An 18,550-nucleotide genomic window follows, 5' to 3' on the forward strand; every position below is an offset into this window, starting at 1 on the left:
AAAAACGTTTTTTCATGAAATTCTGAAATAGTTTGACAACCCTGTTTGTAAGTTTTCCAATGATATCAAACTCAACCGTTTATCTTTTTCAGTAATGAAGACATGACTCTCATGGTAGGGTGGGGTATGCAAAATGGGTCAACTTTGAGCACCTTTAACTCCTGAATGTTTTGTTATTCAGGTCCAACATGTCACTTTCTGACCACTTCTACCATGGGCAAACATGTATGGAAGCTTTCATTCATCACTGGACCTTAAAGTGGGAATTGCTACATCCATTTTTTGACTTATAAATGAATGACATGTACCCATTGATTCTTAAAGAATATACACTATACATGCAAAAGTATGTGGATACCCCTTCAAATGAGTGGTTTTGGCTATTTCATCCACACCCATTGCTGACAGGTGTATAAAATTGAGCACACAGCCATGCAATCTCCGTAGATAAACATTGGAAGTAGAATGGCCTTACTGAAGAGGTGAGTTACTTTCAATGTGGCACCGCCATAGAATGCTACCTTTCCCACAAGTCAGTGTGTCAAATTACTACCCTGCTAGAGCTGCCCTGATCAACAGTAAGTGCTGTTATAGTGAAGTAGAAACGTCTAGGAGTCACAACGGCTCAGCCGCGAAGTGGTAGGCCACATAGAAGGGGACTGCCATTGGACTCTGGAGCAGTGGAAACGTGTTCTCTGGAGTGAGGAATCACACTTCACCATCTGGCAGTCCAATGAACAAATCTGGGTTTGGTGGATTCCTGCCCCGATGCATAGTGCCAACTGTAAAGTTTGGTGGAGGAGGAATAATGGTCTGCGTCTGTTTTTCATGGTTCGGGCTAGGCCCCTTAGTTCCAGTGAAGGGAAATCTTAAAGCTACAGCTTACAATGACATTCTAGATGATTATGTGCTTCCAATTGTGTTGCAACAGTTTGGGGAAGGCCCTTTTCTGTTTCAGCATGACAATGCCCCCGTGCACAAAGCAAGGTCAATACAGAATGGTTTGTCGAGATCGGTGTGGAATAACTTGAATGGCCTACACAGAGTCCTGACCTCAACCCCATCGAACACCTTTGGCATGAATTGGAATGCCGACTGCGAGCCAGGCCTAATAGCCCAACATCAGTGCCCAACCTCCCTAATGCTCTTGTGGCTGAATGAAAGCAAGTCCCCGCAGCAATGTTCCAACATCTAGTGGAAAGCCTTCCCAGAATAGGAGAAAAGGAGAACCAACTCCATATTAATGTCCATGATTTTGTAATCAGATGTTCAACGATCAGGTGTCCACATACTTTTGGTCATGTAGTGTAACTTGAAAATGCCTCATGAGCTTAGTTCAACTGTCCTACCCCATCAGAACCCAAAATATAATCTTGTTTAACACTCCATCATTTTTTAAACAATGTAATTGTAAACAAACACTGCATTGCCTCAAAACATGGTTGAAACTATACTTTTGATACAATGGATTGTCAGTCTTTGCCTCCATAGCTCTGAATTTGAGAGTGGCTACATTTCTCCAGCCCCATTCCTCAGCTTTTTACCAAAACGGGCAGGGTGTTGCATTGTTATTGTTTCTACTGCGAATGTCTTTTTAAATTCTACCACAGAGGCTACATGTTAGATAAGGACATCCATCAACATGGACGGTCCCCATCTCATAGTGGTAACACTAGTGTGGCACTACAGAGGGAAGAAGCAAGCGGACTGTATTGCAAGGTGCTAGCAGTGTTATTTTCAGGTTCCCATTTAGGATAATTCAATCCTAGACAATATTAAAATGTAGATGAGCATAGCAAATTGATCTGGAATTGAACTCAATATGGTAAGGGAAGCTTTCTTTTCACATGGCTGTGCTTCTCCCCTCTTAAAGTGCTGTAACCCCGGGCTGCTAGTGTAGTGATAAGCAGAGGATGGATTCTCCTCATTGGGAATCAGAATGTCTCCTTCTATAATCTCTTCATTTTACAGGAAACCCTGACCACCTCTCAGAGCAGCTAAGAAAAATAATTTCACCAACTCACTCGTTTACAAGATCAAGCTTTTACCTAAACCTTTAATGGGCCCCGTGAAAGTGGAGATCAAGACAAAATTGAAAAAAAATTAAGAAAAGAAGGACTCTGGACTCACACTCAATTCAAGTGACTTTTAGGCCTTTACAGTTTAGATCCCAAATTGCCAAGCTCTAAAACCCCTCTTTTGTGTTCAAGTAAGTAAAAAGAATAAATCAGAGAGTGTTCTATCCCATGGCTTAAGAATTCCAATAGGGTCTTCTGGGAAAGATGAAGGTTTAACTTTTATAGGCCAAGGCCTTTCACTCGCAGTCTTACTTCTTGAACTTCCCAGAGATGGCATGAGTGAGTTGGGGAATTGAGAGAAGAGGGAGCAAGGGAGAGAGTGCTCAACCTACTTTTCCTTTGTGCTTATCAAGAAAGAAACCAAGACAAACAAGCACCTTCCATGAAAAAAAGGATAGCCATTAAACATTTACGCCTTTCTTCCCCCATAATCCTGTGCTCCTACAAGCGGCAAGCCAATTTATTTTCTTAAATCTCTTTGATAATCTTCAGCCCTTTCATGTCAGCAGCTGCACTTTCAATTTTTTTTCCATCTGAATGCCCAGAGACTTCTCTCTTGTCCTCTACAATGTCTGATATCTCAAAGAAATTCTATGGGGTCTCCATACAATGTAATGATTCAATTTGGACTTGTTTACTCCCCATCTTGGAGTGACATAACTTGATCTTTAAAAATGTATATGTCACAATAAATGATGGAGTGGTCATTATTTCAGATCGATGTAGTGAATATTGGGTAATGTAAGTATGAGATGTATTCTAATGGGGACTTTCAGATTAAAATAACAACCAGGTCAAAGAATAGGCTATGCGCTGTCCTGGGGTTTATGGGTAATTCATTTCCACCAATGTGGATGTATTCGTTTTAAGTATAATAAAGATGACATGCAATTGAATGAACTATTTTCATAAGGAACTGGTACAGTATTTAATAATAACTACCCGACAATGTACAATACACAAAATATATCAATATCAAACCGAAAAACTTGCCCTTTGCAACCAACCAATCAATGTATAAATCAATGTGTGACAAAGTGTGTGTGTGTATGTGCGTGCTCGTGTTCTCTGCATCATTCTGACATTTAAAGCACCTCAAATAAAAACACATGCTCTCCCTGTAAAAATAAATGATTCAATAAAATAATATCAGGGACTCATTGCACTATTCATAAATAATTAGTATCAGCATATGCCTCACAACCATAAGCATACATGTATTTGCTATTATTATCATCACCTGTTATCTGTACAATATTTACACACACCATACAAGTCAAAAGTTTGGACACACCTACTCATTCTAGGGTTTTTCTTTATTTGTTACTATTTTCTACATTGTAGAATAATAGTGAAGACGTCAACAATGTGAAATAACACACACGGAATCATGTAGAAACCAAAAAAAGTGTGATTCTTCAGTGGACACCCTTTGCCTTGATGACAGCTTTGCACACTCTATGCATTCACTCAACCAGTTTCATGAAGTCGTCACCTGGAATATATTTCAATAAACAGGTGTGCCTTGTTAAAAGTTCATTTATGGAATTTCTTTCCTTCTTAATGCGTTTGAGCCAATCAGTTGTGTTGTGACAAGGTAGGGGTGGTATAGAGAGCCCTAGTCCATTTTATGGCAAGAACAGCTCAAATAAGCAAAGAGAAACAACAGTCCATCATTACTTTATGACATGAAGGTCAGTCAATACGGAACATTTCAAGAATTTTGAAAGTTTCTTCAATGATGAAACTGGCTCTCATGAGGAATCAAGCCTTCATGGTCGAATTGCTGCAAAGAAATCACTACTCGAGGTTTCACCAATAATAAGAAGAGACTTGCTAGGACCAAGAAACATGAGCAATGGACATTAGACCCGGTGGAAATCTGTCCTTTGGTCTGATGAGTCCAAATGTGACATTTTTGGTTCCACCCGCAGTACATTGTGAGATGCAGAGTAGGTGAACGGATGATGTGGTGGGATGGTGTGATGGTGTGGGGGTGTTTTTCTGGTGTCACTGTCTGTGATTTATTTAGAATTCAAGGCACACTTAACAAAATGGCTACCAGAGCATTCTGCAGCGATGCACTATCCCATCTGGTTTGCACTTAGTGTGACTATCATTTGTTTTTCAACAGGACAATGACCCAACACACCTCCAGGCTGCGTACGGGCAATTTGACCAAGAAGGAGAGTGGAGTGCTGCATCAGATGACCTGGCCTCCACAATCACCTGACCTCAACCCAATTGAGATGGTTTTGGGATGAGTTGGACTGCCGAGTGAAGGAAAAGCAGCCAACAAGTGCTCAGCATTTGTGGGAACTCCTTCTTCAAGACTGTTGAAAAAGCATTCTGGTTGAGAGAATACCAAGAGTGTGCAAAACTGTCATCAAGGCAAAGGGTGGCAACTTTGAAGAATTTCAAGTATAAAATATATTTTGATTTGTTTAGTGGTGGTGGTACTTAGGCTACATTCTGGATGTAAGATGTATACAAACTGTTTACAATTGTGTGAGTTGCTGTCTTTTTGATGTTGACATTCAGATTAATAATGTGCTATTGTGTGTTCTGTGTATCGATTTTTGTAGGACCAGAATTATACTTATTTATTTATTCATTTATACATAAAAAGTAGCAGTTTTTCGTCTCTGCATATTAACCAAATACCCCCCCCCCCCCCCCCTCAAGTTTCTCTAGTTGTTTCAAGCCTATATTCGACTAAACTAGAGACTCTACGCACGTATCGAGTGTCCGTGGGAGGGAGAGAGTAGAAACCTTTGGACATCCGATAAGGGATTGCAAGCACTGTCGAGGGTGAGGCTTAAATATATGAGCAAGTGTAAACAAATCCTTTTTTGTTGCTATCAAAAGCGAAATTCATTATCGAGCGATCATGAAACCGATGCTGATGCTGTCCATTCGAAGAGACCGAGATTAGCGAGTGATGGGATCTGATATTTCATGACATCCTAGCAGCGGCGTGAGTAGGAAATGCCGCTGCAACCCAGGCCTGTGTGAATGAATGAAAACAGCGAATGAATGAAAAGCATGAGACAATTGTGTAGTTTGTTTTGCGGATTTTCATGGGTTACCACAAAAATGTTTTTGTTTAGTTTTTATTTTTGCAAAATTGTAACGGTAGCGTAGGAAGATGGAGACGCGACACACTTTCGATAGATGACATTTGATGACATCGGGGGACACGTTGATTTTGCAGTCCGGCCCATACCGTAACGGTGTAAACATTGCTGTTTGCTGTTCATATTAAGGCAATAGTACCTATACAATGACACGTCATAAATATGAGAGATGCTTTGCATTATACTCCAGGTGTCCATTATGATTCCAATTCCATAGCCTATATAGGATGGGATATCATTGGACAATAGCCTGCTGAAGGAGGCAAGGAGCCATATTCAGCCTCGCAGCATCACACTTTGATGTTGTTTTAACAGGTATTTTTTTAAATTATGTGTGAATGGAAGGTACCCTCTTCGCGTGTTAGGCATTTAAATGTACGTTCTGCTCTCTCTCTCTCTCTCTCTCTCTCTCTCTGTGTGGTGTAAATGTACATTCTGCTCTTTCTCTCTCTCTCTCTCTCTGTGGTGTAAATGTACGTTCACTTACCGAGTACCTATGTTTGTCCTCTTGTTGTGTGCCTTTCTTTGTTTGCTGAAATCCATACTTTTTAATAAAATGTTAATCAAATACAACTACAGCCTGTTGCGATTCAATTCGCAGATGTGCATTCGAGCCGAGTTGCCATCTTAGAGCAACAGCAACGAGGAAACGGTCTGATTGTATTTGATTAACGAGTTATTAAAAAGTATGTTTACTGAAATCCGAAGGCATTCAACAACAGGATAAACATAGGTACACGGTAAGGGTGTAAGAATTAAACATGTTTACGTATCAGCGCATAGCAATTAGAGAATCGACGGAGTCAGATTCATTTAAAAAACAAATCTAGTCTGCTCTCAACTCCGCGGAGGAGTTCAGGTACTTGGCTGTGTGTGTGGAAGACTAAAAAGCTGCCCCTCCTTTTTTCAGTGAGCCACAATGACTGCCCTTAGGCAGAGGAAGGGCAGCAAAGGAAGTAAGGAGCCTGGTCCAGAAGTCCTGTGCCAGAGGTTCAACCCTTCAGCGGATCCTTTAGAGAGGTCTTCAGATGGTTAGTGTCATGCTGATGGAGCCACCCAACTGGTACCTCTTGTGTGTCTCAACCCATTTGAATGTTGTCAAGGAGGGTGGTCACGTGTGTTGCGAAGCAAGAGGTTCACTGGTTTGAGACTGGTACGGGGCAGTTGGACAGAGGAAGCTGAGCTGTTAGCAGCACAATGACCCCGGTCACATACACATAGTATAGAATTGCTGAAATACTATCTTGCCATTTGTTCTCATCGTTTCTCTATGTCGAATGCATGCTTCATAGTTTTACATTGTAACAGTCACTGGTATAATTTAACTCCATCTAACTTTAATTTAACCGCGATGATCAACAAACAGTGAGAGTTGTAGTATAATGTCTTGTTTAACGCCGCGCCGCTCTAGTTACGGGCACCATGTCTGCACAGCATGCCGGCTGTGTTCTGGTAAAGGAGGGTCAAAGCGGGATTCCGAAACTGAAGTATGGTTCCAGAGAGGCGAAGGGAAATGCCAACCCTGTATTCACCGCGGAGGGAACTCTTTTCCCGTGACGTGTTAAAATTGCAATAGCAAAGTACCTTTCATTCATTGATTTTTGTGTACTGCTAAAATAACTCTATTTAAAATCTGATCAGCACGTTTGAAACTTTATATCATGACGATGTGTATTTAAAATGAATGTTTTGTGAACCGCCCTTCAGGTAGAGAATGGCACTGTCTACTCCGCATAGATTCTCTCTGTCCCTTCTTGTCAGTTAAGCTTTGTATGTTCTGTTCCTGCACCTTAAATCTGTTTTTTATTACATTTTTTAAGTTGAGACTTTAGGACAGCTGAGACTTAATTTATCCGGTTTGTCTATTTTTAAAGCACTTTGGTTTATTTTCTCTAGTCATCATTTGTATTTAGCAAATTTGAAAAATAAAACCCGTACGTTGTTTGCACCCTATCTAAGTGTCTCTCGTTGCCTCCTTGCTCATCCCTAACATGGTGGCACGACCAGTAGAAGGCACTGAGTAGAGGTAGTTTAGCTTAGATACATTTGTTCTCTTTTTCTTAATGACAAAACAAGAGAACTAAACCATGGGACCGAAAAGGGACAAACCAGGACCGGCACCACCTCTCCATGTGGAAGGTGTGGCCAAAGACGGGGGTGAATGAGGTGAACCCATACCAGACAATCCAGGTGGGACCTCATTGGAGTTGACCCTCCTGTTCAGATGTGCGACATCAGGCTGGATCGGTAGGCCGATCGACAGGCGCAAAGGTAGAAAGCAATGCAGCACCAATTCGGGCTTCTGGAGCTGGAGGAATAGAGCAGGATGACCCCTGTCCCTGACCAGGCACTAGGTGGCTCTTCTGCGGTCGATGGCAGGGACACTGGCCTAGGAGCTGCAGGTTCCCTCCCCGGTGGCCCTCTGGGCCCTGATGACCTTAACCCCCGATCAGACTGACCAGTGTCCTTCCCCATCTGACCCTAATCCAAGTCCACGTACAGGTCCGTATCGGGTCCAAGAGTCCAGGTTAAAGCGGTTAAATGACAATGATGACATTATCCAACCACTTTTGAGATATTTACAATACTATGTCGGTGGCCAAAAGCAGACAGGGCAATCACATTGATCACATTGCTTACTGGTAAGGCTAGGAGTGCTTGTGTTCACATGGACATTACTGAGTCACGAGTCTATGCTAAAGTTAAAGAAGGCTCTCATAGCATAGTACAGTATCAACCCAGAGACCTACGGACAGCTTTTCCGCTCCCTGGAGGTAGAGCCAGAGGAGACAGAATTTTATGGGAAGTGGGTGCCGCCCTCTATCAAGACTGACGCAAGTAAGAAAGACAATTATCCTTGAACAGCACCTCCGCATGCTGGTGCCGGAGCTGTATGCGTGGGCCAGGGAGCATGACACGGCAACCACTGCTGAATCTGCAGCCCATGCTGACACCTTTGTGGTTGTCCGATGCCGGGTCCAACCCTGGAGTTGTGGCAAGCAGCCAAAGAACTCAGGGGCCAACAAACACCGTACTTCCAGAACCTAAAGACTACTCCAGCCATAGGCAAGCCTATCACTCCTTGGGATAGTCATTTTAGTCGAGGCCCTATCGCTAGGCCCCCAGGCAGAGCTCCCATTTGTTCCCAGTGTGGTCAGGAAGGTCATACTAAGCCCTTCTGCCCCAGGAACAATGCCAAAGTAGCCCACGTGTGTTGTGCCAAGGCCAAAGGTCATTGAGCAGGGTGAGAATCCCCCTTTGCAGGACGGTGCTGTTTCACTCGATGGCCAGGTTGTCAGGGCACTGGTAGACACCGGCAGACTGGTGCAGAATAAGTTGGGTTCTTACCCACATGTGGGACCAAGACTCTAAAGTTGCTATCCGGTATGTCCATGGTGACGAGAAACATTACCCCACAGCAGAGGTCTACTTGAAAGTGCAGGAGCAGTCTAATCTTTATTTTCAATAAAATATATTGATGTTAGTTTGGATTAGGTTCTGCCAGTTTGAAAATGTTAAATTGTCAATACATTGCCCATTCCTTGACTGCGCATGAGTGACCTTTTACCACATGACTCAACACATCTGTTTGGTGAGCAGACTTACTGCAGTGATTTTCCCTATAACTTATGTATTTTTTAATGGGGCAATCAGCAGTTGCTACATCCATTTTGGGATTTATAAATTATTAATGATATGTACCCATTTGATTCTTAAAGAATACAATTTATGAATGCCTCGTGAGTTTAGTTCAACTGCCGTACCCCGTCAGAAGCCAATATATACTTTTTTTTAAATGTGATACAGGGAATATGAACAAACATCTATATAACCTTGAATATGGTTAACTTTCATGTTGATATCATGGATGGTCAATCCTTGCATCCATAACTTTGATAGTGGTTACATTTCTCCAGCTCCATCCATCAGCTTTTTACTGAAACGGGCATTGGTCATTTTGTTTTTGTTTCTACAGCTTATTTCTGTTTTCAATGGCATCTGAAAGCAAAAGTACTTTATTCAATATTAGATTATTAGGTTGAACCAGAGCCATACAGTTGAAGTCGGAAGTTTACATTCACTTAGGTTGGAGTCATTAAAACTAGTTTTTCAACCACTCCACAAGTTTATTGTGAACAAAATGTAGTTTTGGCAAGTCTGTTAGGACATCTACTTTGTGCATGACACAAGTAATATTTCCAACAATTGTTTACAGACAGATTATTTTACTTATAATTCAGTGTATCACAATTCTAGTGGGTCAGAAGTTTACATACACTAAGTTGACTGTGCCTATAAACAGCTTGGAAAATTCCAGAAAATGATGCCATAAAAAAGCCAGACTACGGTTTGCACATGGGGACAAAATCGTACTTTTTGGAAAAATGTCCTCTGGTCTGATGAAACAAAAATAGAACTAACCATTGTTATGTTTGGAGGGAAAAGGGGGAGGCTTGATAGCCGAAGAACACCATACCAACCGTGAAGCACCGGGGTGGCAGCATCATGTTGTGGGGGGGACTGGTGCACTTCACAAAATAGATGGCACCATGAGGAATGAAAATTATGTGGATATATTGAAGCAACATCTCAAGACATCAGTCAGGAAGTTAAAGTTTGGTCGCAAATGGGTGTTCCAAATGGACAATGACCCCAAGCATACTTCCAAAGTTGTGGAAAAATGGATTAAGGACAACAAAGTCAAGGTATTGGAGTGGCCATCACAAAGTCCTGACCTCAATTCTATAGAACATTTGTGGGCAGAACTGAAAGACCATGTGCGAGCAAGGAGGCCTACAAACCTGACTCAGTTACACCAGCTCTGTCAGGAGGAATGGGCCAAAATTCAACCAACTTATTGTGGGAAGCTTGTGTAAGGCTATCTGGAACGTTTGACCCAAGTTAAACAATTTAAAGGCAATGCTACCAAATACTAATTGAGTGTATGTAAACTTCTGACCCACTGGGAATGTGATGAAAGAAATTAAAGCTGAAATAAATCATTCTCTCTACTATTATTCTTACATTTCACATTCTTAAAATAAAATGGTGATCCTAACTGAGCTAAGACAGGGAATTTTTACTAAATGTCAGGAATTGCGAAAAACAGAGTTTAAATGTATTTAGCTAAGGTGTATGTAAACTTCCGACTTCAACTGTATACAGTAGGGATGCACGATGTATCGGTGAGCATATATTGGCAGATATTAGCTAAAAATGCTAACATTGGCCCGATGTCTAGTTTAACGGCAATGTACAAAACCGAAGTCAAAGCTACACAAAACAAAAAAAGAAAAATACTAAGCGCCCAACAACTAAACAAGTTCAAGTCCAGCAGTCATTTGAAAGTGTAAGAACATTTCAGCGAGACAACTCAAAGGAAAAATCCATTGAAGCCAAGATAACAGAATTCATTGCCCTTGACAATCGACCGTTCTCTGTCGTGGATGATGTTGGCTTTTGTCGACTGGTCGAGCACCGGTACACACTACCAAGTAGGTGCTATTTTTCAGATGTTGCCCTACCAGAGTTGCACAGTATTGTTGAAGCACATCCTGGAGCTACTTGCTACTGCCATTAGCTTCACAATTGACATTTGGACCAGCGATGTCAGCCCCATGAGCATGCTGAGTCTGACAGCACAGTGAGTTGATGAGGATCTCATACTGAGGAAAGCCGTATTGCATGCTCAAGAATGTCCTCGTTCTCATACCGCTGCTGCCATTTCAATGACATTTGAAAACATGTTTGAAACATGAACACACTCCTAGCACCATTCGAACAACTGACTGGAGAAATAAGCTCATCAACTGTGTCTGCAGCAGACGTGATACCCTCTGTCATGGCATTGAAACGCCTGCTCAACAAAACTGCCGGCACAGACCGTGGGGTTAAAACTTAAAGTATTTGAGCCTGTGAAGAAGCTATTCATGGCATTCTCTCTGAGCCACTTTACTGTGTCGCTACTTTGATGCAGACAAGAAACAGGGTTTACCTGAAATGTTACATACACAGCTGAACAAGATGGAAACGGACACAAGTGACAGTGCACACTGAGGAAGAGCGGTCACGGACCGACATAGCGGAAACCTCACTGCTTGACATGTATGATGAAGTCCTGGTTGAGAATGAAACGACTGCACAAATGAACAACGAAACAGCACAGCAAGTAAGTGAAAGAAATAGGTTTTATTTATGTTTTACTGGTAATGGGGACATACGTAAATGCCAACGATATAACTTTTTGGTCAGTGTGGTGTGTGTGTAACCTTTATTGAACTAGGCAAGTCAGTTTAAGAACACATTCTTATTTACAATGACTGCCTACCCCAGCCAAACCCGGACTACGCTGGACCAATTATGCGCCGCCCTATGGGACTCCCGATCACGGCCGGATGTGATACAGCCTGGATTCGAGCCAGGGTCTGTAGTGATGCCTCTTGTACTGAGATGCAGTGCCTTAGACCGCTGTGTGTGTGTGTGTGTGTGTGTGTGTGTGTGTGTGTGTGTGTGTGTGTGTGTGTGTGTGTGTGTGTGTGTGTGAGAGATAAATATTTAACTACTAGAATGCTTAAAAGGCCACTTTTTATTTTAATATATCGGTTATCGTTGTTTTTTTTTTGCAGGGAAATATCGGTATCGGCCAAAAAATGTCATATCGGTGCATCTCTAATATACAGTATATAGAGAGAGTTAAGCCAATGCGGTTGAAGGTTCTGAGAGCACCACTTTCTCCTCCATAGCCATTGCTAAGTGATACTTCTGTGTTGTACTGTTTATTTCTGATAGTTTTCAAAACCTATGAAGATGTCCAGTGAAAGCAGATATGCAATTTGTTGACACTACAACAGAAGACTTGGATACACATCATCCCGAATGCTAATCAATAAAAACGTATTGTGTTGTTACATCACCAACATTTCAAGAATAATGTTCTATATGGACACTAACATGGCGGCCGTTCTTAAACCTGGCTTAACTCTATACACTGAGTATAACAAACGTTCCTAGTATTGAGTTGCCCTCAGAACAGCCTCAATTCGTTGGGGCATGGACTACAAGGTGTCCGAAAGCGTTCCACAGGGATGCTGGCCCATATTGACTCCAATGCTTCCCACTATCATGACTGTCCACAAGAATAAAATGGCGCCGGAAGAAATGGCAGCAGTTTTACGGGCATCCAACCAATTGTGCTATTATGTGGGGGGGTTTTTCGCGCTATTTGTAACTTATTTTGTACATAATGTTTCTGCAACCGTATCTTACGGCAAAAAAAGAGCTTCTGGATATCAGGACAGCGATCACTACCTCGGATTAGACAAAGAGCTTCTGGATATCAGGACAGCGATCACTCACCTCGGATTAGACAAAGAGCTTCTGAATATCAGGACAGCGATCACTCACCTCGGATTAGACAAAGAGTTTCTGGATATCAGGACAGCGATCACTCACCTCAGATTAGACAAAGATTTTTTCTACAAGACATTCTCCAAACACCCCACAGGACCGACATCCCCGTTATTTGCAAGAGGAAGCGACGCAGGTACAGCGGACAAAGAGCCGGATGCCTGGTCAGGACCCAGAGAAGGCCACCGGGAAAGCTGCCGTTACCGTCAATACTACTTGCCAATTACAATCATTGGACAATAAATTAGACGAGGTACGATCACGAATATCCTACCAACGGGACATCAAAAACTGTAATATCCTATGTTTCACGGAATCGTGGCTGAATGGTGACATGGACATTCAGCTAGTGGGATATACGCTCCACTGGCAAGCTAGAACAGCACACTCCGGTAAGACGAGTGGGGGGGGGGGCATGTTTGTAAACAACAGCTGGTGCACAAAATCTAAGGAAGTCTCTAGATTTTGCTCGCCTGAAGTAGAGTATATTATGATAAATTGCAGGCCACACTACTTGCCTAGAGAGTTTTCAGCTATACTTTTCGTGGCTGTTTATTTACCACCACAGACAGATGATGACACTAAGACTGCACTCCGTCAGCTGTATAAGGAAATAAGCACTCAGAAAACCACTCACCCAGAGGCAGCGCTCCTAGTGGCCGGAGACTTTAATGCAGGGAAACTTAAATCAGTTCTATCAACATGTTAAATGTGCAACCAGAGGGAAAACAATTCTAGATCACCTGTACTCCACATACAGATGCGTTCAAAGCTCTTCCTCACCCTCCATTTAGTAAATCCGACCACAACTCTATCCTCCTGATTCCTGCTTACAAGCAAAAATTAAAGCAGGAAGCACCAGTGACTCGGTCTATAAAAAAGTGGTCAGATGAAGCAGATGCTAAACTACAGGACTGTTTTGCTATCACAGGCAGGAACATGTTCCGGGATTCTTCTGATGGCATTGAAGAGTACACCACATCAGTCACTGGCTTTATCAATAACTGCATCGAGGACATCGTCCCCACAGTGACTGTACGTACATACCCCAACCAGAAGCCATGGATTACAGGCGGCAACATTCGCGCTGAGCGCAAGCAACACTGAGGCATGCATGAGAACATCAGCTGTCCCGGACGACTGTGTGATCACGCTTTCCATAGCCGACGTGAGTAAGACCTTCAAATAGGTCAACATGCACAAGGCTGCGGGGCCAGATGGATTACCAGGACATGTGCTTCAGGCATGTGCTGACCAACTGGCAGGTGTCTTCACTGACATTTTCAACATGTCCCTGATTGAGTCTGTAATACCAACATATTTCAAGCAGACCACCATAGTCCCTGTGCCCAAGAACACAAAGGCAACCTGCCTAAATGACTACAGACCCGTAGCACTCACGTCCGTAGCCATGAAGTGCTTTGAAAGGTTGGTAATGGCTCACATCAACACCATTATCCCATAAACACCATTATCCCACTTAAATTTGCATACCGCCCAAACAGATCCACAGATGATGCAATCTCTATTGCACTCCACACTGCCCTTTCCCACCTGGACAAAAGGAACACTTATGTGAGAATGCTATTCATTGACTACAGCTCAGCGTTCAACACCATAGTACCCTCAAAGCTCATGACTAAGCTAAGGATCCTGGGACTAAACACCTCCCTCTGCAACTGGATCCTGGACTTCCTGACGGGCCGCCCCCAGGTGGTGATTGTAGGTAGCAACACATCTGCCACGCTGATCCTCAACACTGGAGCTCCCCAGTGGTGCGTGCCCAGTCCCTTCCTGTACTCTCTGTTCACCCACGACTGCATTGTCAGGCACAACTCCAACACCATCATTAAGTTTTCAGACGACACAACAGTGGTAGGTCTGATCACCGACAATGACCAGACAGCCTATAGGGAGGAGGTCAGAGACCTGGCCGGGTGGTGCCAGAATAACAACCTATCCCTCAACGTATCCAAGACTAAGGAGATGATTGTGGACTACAGGAAACTGAGGACCGAGCACGCCCCCATTCTCATCGACGGGGCTGTTGTGGAGCAGGTTGAGAGCTTCAAGTTCCTTGGTGTCCACATCAACAACAAACTAGAATGGTCCAAACACACCAAGACAGTCGTGAAGAGGGCACGACAAAGCCTATTCCCCCTCAGGACACTAAAAAGATTTGGCAATGGTCCTGAGATCCTCAAAAGGTTCTACAGCTGCAACATCGAGAGCATCCTGACTGGTTGCATTACTGCCATGTACGGCAATTGCTCGGCCTCTGACCGCAAGGCACTACAGAGGGTAGTGCGTACGGCCCAGTACATCACTGTGACTAAGCTGCCTGCCATCCAGGACCTCTACACCAGGCGGTGTAAGAAACAAACTAGTGGTGATTAACAATTCACGTCCTGCTGTAAATCATACAGAGAAGTTTGAGGTCTCCCTCTCCAATATTCACCAAAGGAATGTTCTTTATTTTCAAGCTACTTTTTATCACCTTCAAAAGCCACTACTGGAACAACATTTCTAACATAGAATGTGGGGAATGGTCAGAGGCGATCTATAGCGCGCTAATGACATTTTGTTTGTGATTTTGCGATGTCATTAAAAATGTTATAAAGGAAATACTGTAACTTGAAAAGTATACCCACGACATGTGCGAAGTTTCCATACTATGCGTTGTGCTTGTGATTTGAAACATGATGAAAGTGTTTTTGTTAAGAGAGGTATATGATTTGGGTAGCTGTAAGAGATAATTGTTTTTTTATAACTGTGCACAGGGGACCACTGCCCCCGAGTGAGGTCAGAGATCGTGTCAACCTGACGGAACCGCCCCTTTCTAACAAATTGCATAAATAATGGGTAAAGAAATGTACATATCAGACCAGAAAAGCATACACCTGCATGTTTTAAAGTAATTTGAACTATGGTAGATGTAGAGTCGATAAACTCACCTCCCGGACAATCACTGGTACGGCTGATTAGCTGTCCTAAGTAAAGTATCTTTGAAATGTAAGTAGGACCATTCTACTTCGCTGCTCAAACCATCGTATTACTGTTCAGGACTACACGACAAGTCACTGGATACCGGAAAACTACAAAGAAGGACAACAGTATGAAAATTGAAAACCATTTTGGACAATCAGAGCCTTACTATGCATGGAAAAGGCCCAACTCCCTTTCTAAGGCGACCCTGTCCACCAAGAGCGATCTGGCGAACCAAGACATTACCTGTAAATACATTCATGATTTCTTACTCAAAGAGGGCGGTGGTTCGTGTGCAAGGTATAGGATTACTGTAAGTGAGAGTAGTTTCTAAATGTACCAATGTTAAGTGTCTCTGTCTCTCTCTGCTCCCCCTCTCCATCTCTTTTGTCGCAAGAAGCCACGTTGTTGTCAGTCCACTAGGGACCTGTTTTTAACGTATTAAGTGTGTATGTTTATCGTGTTATTAATTATCTAGTAAATAGATTAAATCAATTTGTTTAGTACTGACATCAGGCTAAACAAATTGGGTTTTTGCAAAACCTAGCAGCGTTGCAGTTCTTGACACACCTGTACGCCTGGCACCTACTACCAAAGGCTCATACAGTTATTGTCTTGCCCATTCACCCTCTGAATGACACACACACAGTGGCAAGAAAAAGTATGTGAAACCTTTAGAATTACCTGGATTTCTGCATAAATTGATCATAAAATGTTATCTGATCTTCATCTAAATCACAACAATAGACAAACACAGTCTGCTTAAACTGATAACGCACAAACAATTTATAATTTTTCATGTCTTTATTGAATACATCGTGTAAACATTCACAGTGCAGGTTGGGAAAAGTATGTGAACCCTTGGATTTAATAACAGGTTGACTCTCCTTTGGCAGCAAAAACCTCAACCAAACATTTTCTCTAGATGCGTATCAGACCTGCACAATAGTCAGGAGGAATTTTGGACCATTCCTCTTAACAAAACTGTTTCAATTCCAACATATTCTTGGGCTGTCTGGTGTGAACCGCTCTCTTGAGCATCTCAATTGGGTTGAGGTTAGGACTGTCTGGGCCACTCTAGACGGCGTATTTTCTTCTGTTCAAGCCTTTTTGTTGTTGATTTACTTTGTCTTTTGTCCTGTTGCATCACCCTATGTCTGTTGAGCTTCAATTGGCAGACAGCCTCACATTCTCCTGCAAAATGTCTTGATAAACTTGGGAATTAATTTTCCATCGACGATAGCAGGCTGTCCAGGCCCTGAGACAGCAAAGCAGCCCCAAACCATGATGCTCCCTCCACCATACTTTACAGTTGGAATGATGTTGGTGTGCTGTGCCTTTTTTTCTCCACACATAGTGTTGTGTGTTCCTTCCAAACAACACAACTTTAGTTTCATCTGTCCACAGAATATTTTGCCAGTAGCACTATGGAACATTCAAGTGCTTTTTTGCAGACTTCAGACTGGCAGAAATGTTTTTTTTTGGACAGCAGTGGCTCCTTCCAAGGTGTCCTCCCATGAACCTCATTCTTGTGTAGTGTTTTACGTATTTTAGACTCGTCAACAGAGATGTTAGCATCTTCCAGAGATTTCTGTAAGTCTTTAGCTGACACACTAGGATTCTTCTTAACCTCATCGAGCATTCTGAAGGGGGGCTCTTGCAGTCATCTTTGCAGGACGGCCACTCCTAAGGAGAGTAGCAACAGTGCTGAAATTTCTCCATTTATAGACAATTTGTCTTATCGTGGACTGACTTTTAGAGTTACTTTTGTAACCCTTTCCAGCTTTATACAAGGCAACATAATATTAGGTCTTCTGAGATTTTTTGTTTGAGGCATGGTTCACGTTAGGCAATGCTTCTTGTGAATAGAAAACTCAAATTTTGTGAGTGTTTTTTATGGGGCAGGGCAGTTCTATCTCGTCTCATTGATTCGACTCGAGGTTAGTTGACTCCTGACTCCAATTAGCTTTTGGAGAAGTCATTAGCCTAGGGGTTCACATACATACTTTTTCCAACCTACACTGTGAATGTTTAAATTATGTATTCAATATAGACAAGAAATGTCTTTAAGCACACTGTGTTTGTCTATTGTTGTGACTTACAATTGATCTTCATCTATGTCAAATTTATGCAGAAATCCTCGTAATTCCAAAGGTTTCATATACTTTTTCTTGCCACTGTACAATCCATGTCTCAATTGTCTCAAGGCTTACAAATCTTTCTTTAACCTCTCTCCTCCCCTTCATCTACACAGATTTTTGAAGTGGATTTAACAAGTGACAACCATAAGGGATCATAGCTTTCAGCTGGATTCACCTGGTCAGTCTATGTCATGGAAAGAGCAGGTGTTTTTAATGTTTGTATACTCTGTGAATATGTCTCTATAGCTTAGTAGGCTCATGTGATTCAGTTCCTTGTGCTTAACTACAGACATGTATTTGGATGTGTCTGCTGCTTATGTCTTAGACTGCTGTCTACCTGATCTTCCTTATGGATATGACACTGAACAAAAAATATGAAACGCAATATGGAAAGTGTTGGTCCCATGTTTCATGAGCTGAAATAAAATATCCCAGAAATGTTCCATTGACACAAAAATAGTATTTCTCTCAAATGTTGCACTAATTTGTTTACGGCCCTGTTAGTGAGCATTTCTTCCTTGCCAAGATATGCCACACCTGTCAGGTGGATGGATTATCAAGAAGCTGATTAAACAGCATGATCATTACACAGGTGCATCTTGTGCTGGGGACAATAAAAAGGCACTGTAAAATGTGCAGTTTTGTCTGTCACACAACACAATGCCCCAGATGTCTCCATGTTTTGAGGGAGCGTGCAATTGGCATGCTGACTGCAGGAATGTCCCCCAGAGCTGTTGCCAGAGAATTGAATGTTAATTTCTCTACCATAAGAGAGAAATTTTAGATAATTTGGCAGTATGTC

The 18,550-nt window shown here is 42.4% G+C and overlaps 1 protein-coding gene across 6 annotated transcripts in view; it reads left to right on the forward strand.

Annotated features, from left to right (window-relative positions):
• Positions 1 to 4,750: 4,750 nt before the first annotated feature.
• Positions 4,751 to 18,550, forward strand: part of LOC110506384 (protein C-mannosyl-transferase DPY19L3) — a 40,374-nt gene continuing 26,574 nt past the window's right edge. For 2 of the 6 annotated variants that reach the window (XM_021585962.3, XM_090222135.1), the window contains exons 1-2: positions 4,751 to 4,889; positions 6,126 to 6,246. In XM_021585962.3, the coding sequence (XP_021441637.1) occupies positions 6,135 to 6,246 (112 nt within the window). In that variant the 5' untranslated portion in view covers positions 4,751 to 4,889; positions 6,126 to 6,134. Of the gene's footprint in view, positions 5,531 to 6,125; positions 6,247 to 18,550 lie in introns of all 6 variants that reach the window. The other 4 variants (XM_021585963.3, XR_016492233.1, XM_021585965.3 and 1 more) reach the window with 4 other exon arrangements.

This window comes from Oncorhynchus mykiss, chromosome 26 (assembly GCF_057628025.1).
Source record: "Oncorhynchus mykiss isolate SJ-2025 chromosome 26, ASM5762802v1, whole genome shotgun sequence".
Classification (NCBI taxonomy): domain Eukaryota; kingdom Metazoa; phylum Chordata; class Actinopteri; order Salmoniformes; family Salmonidae; genus Oncorhynchus; species Oncorhynchus mykiss.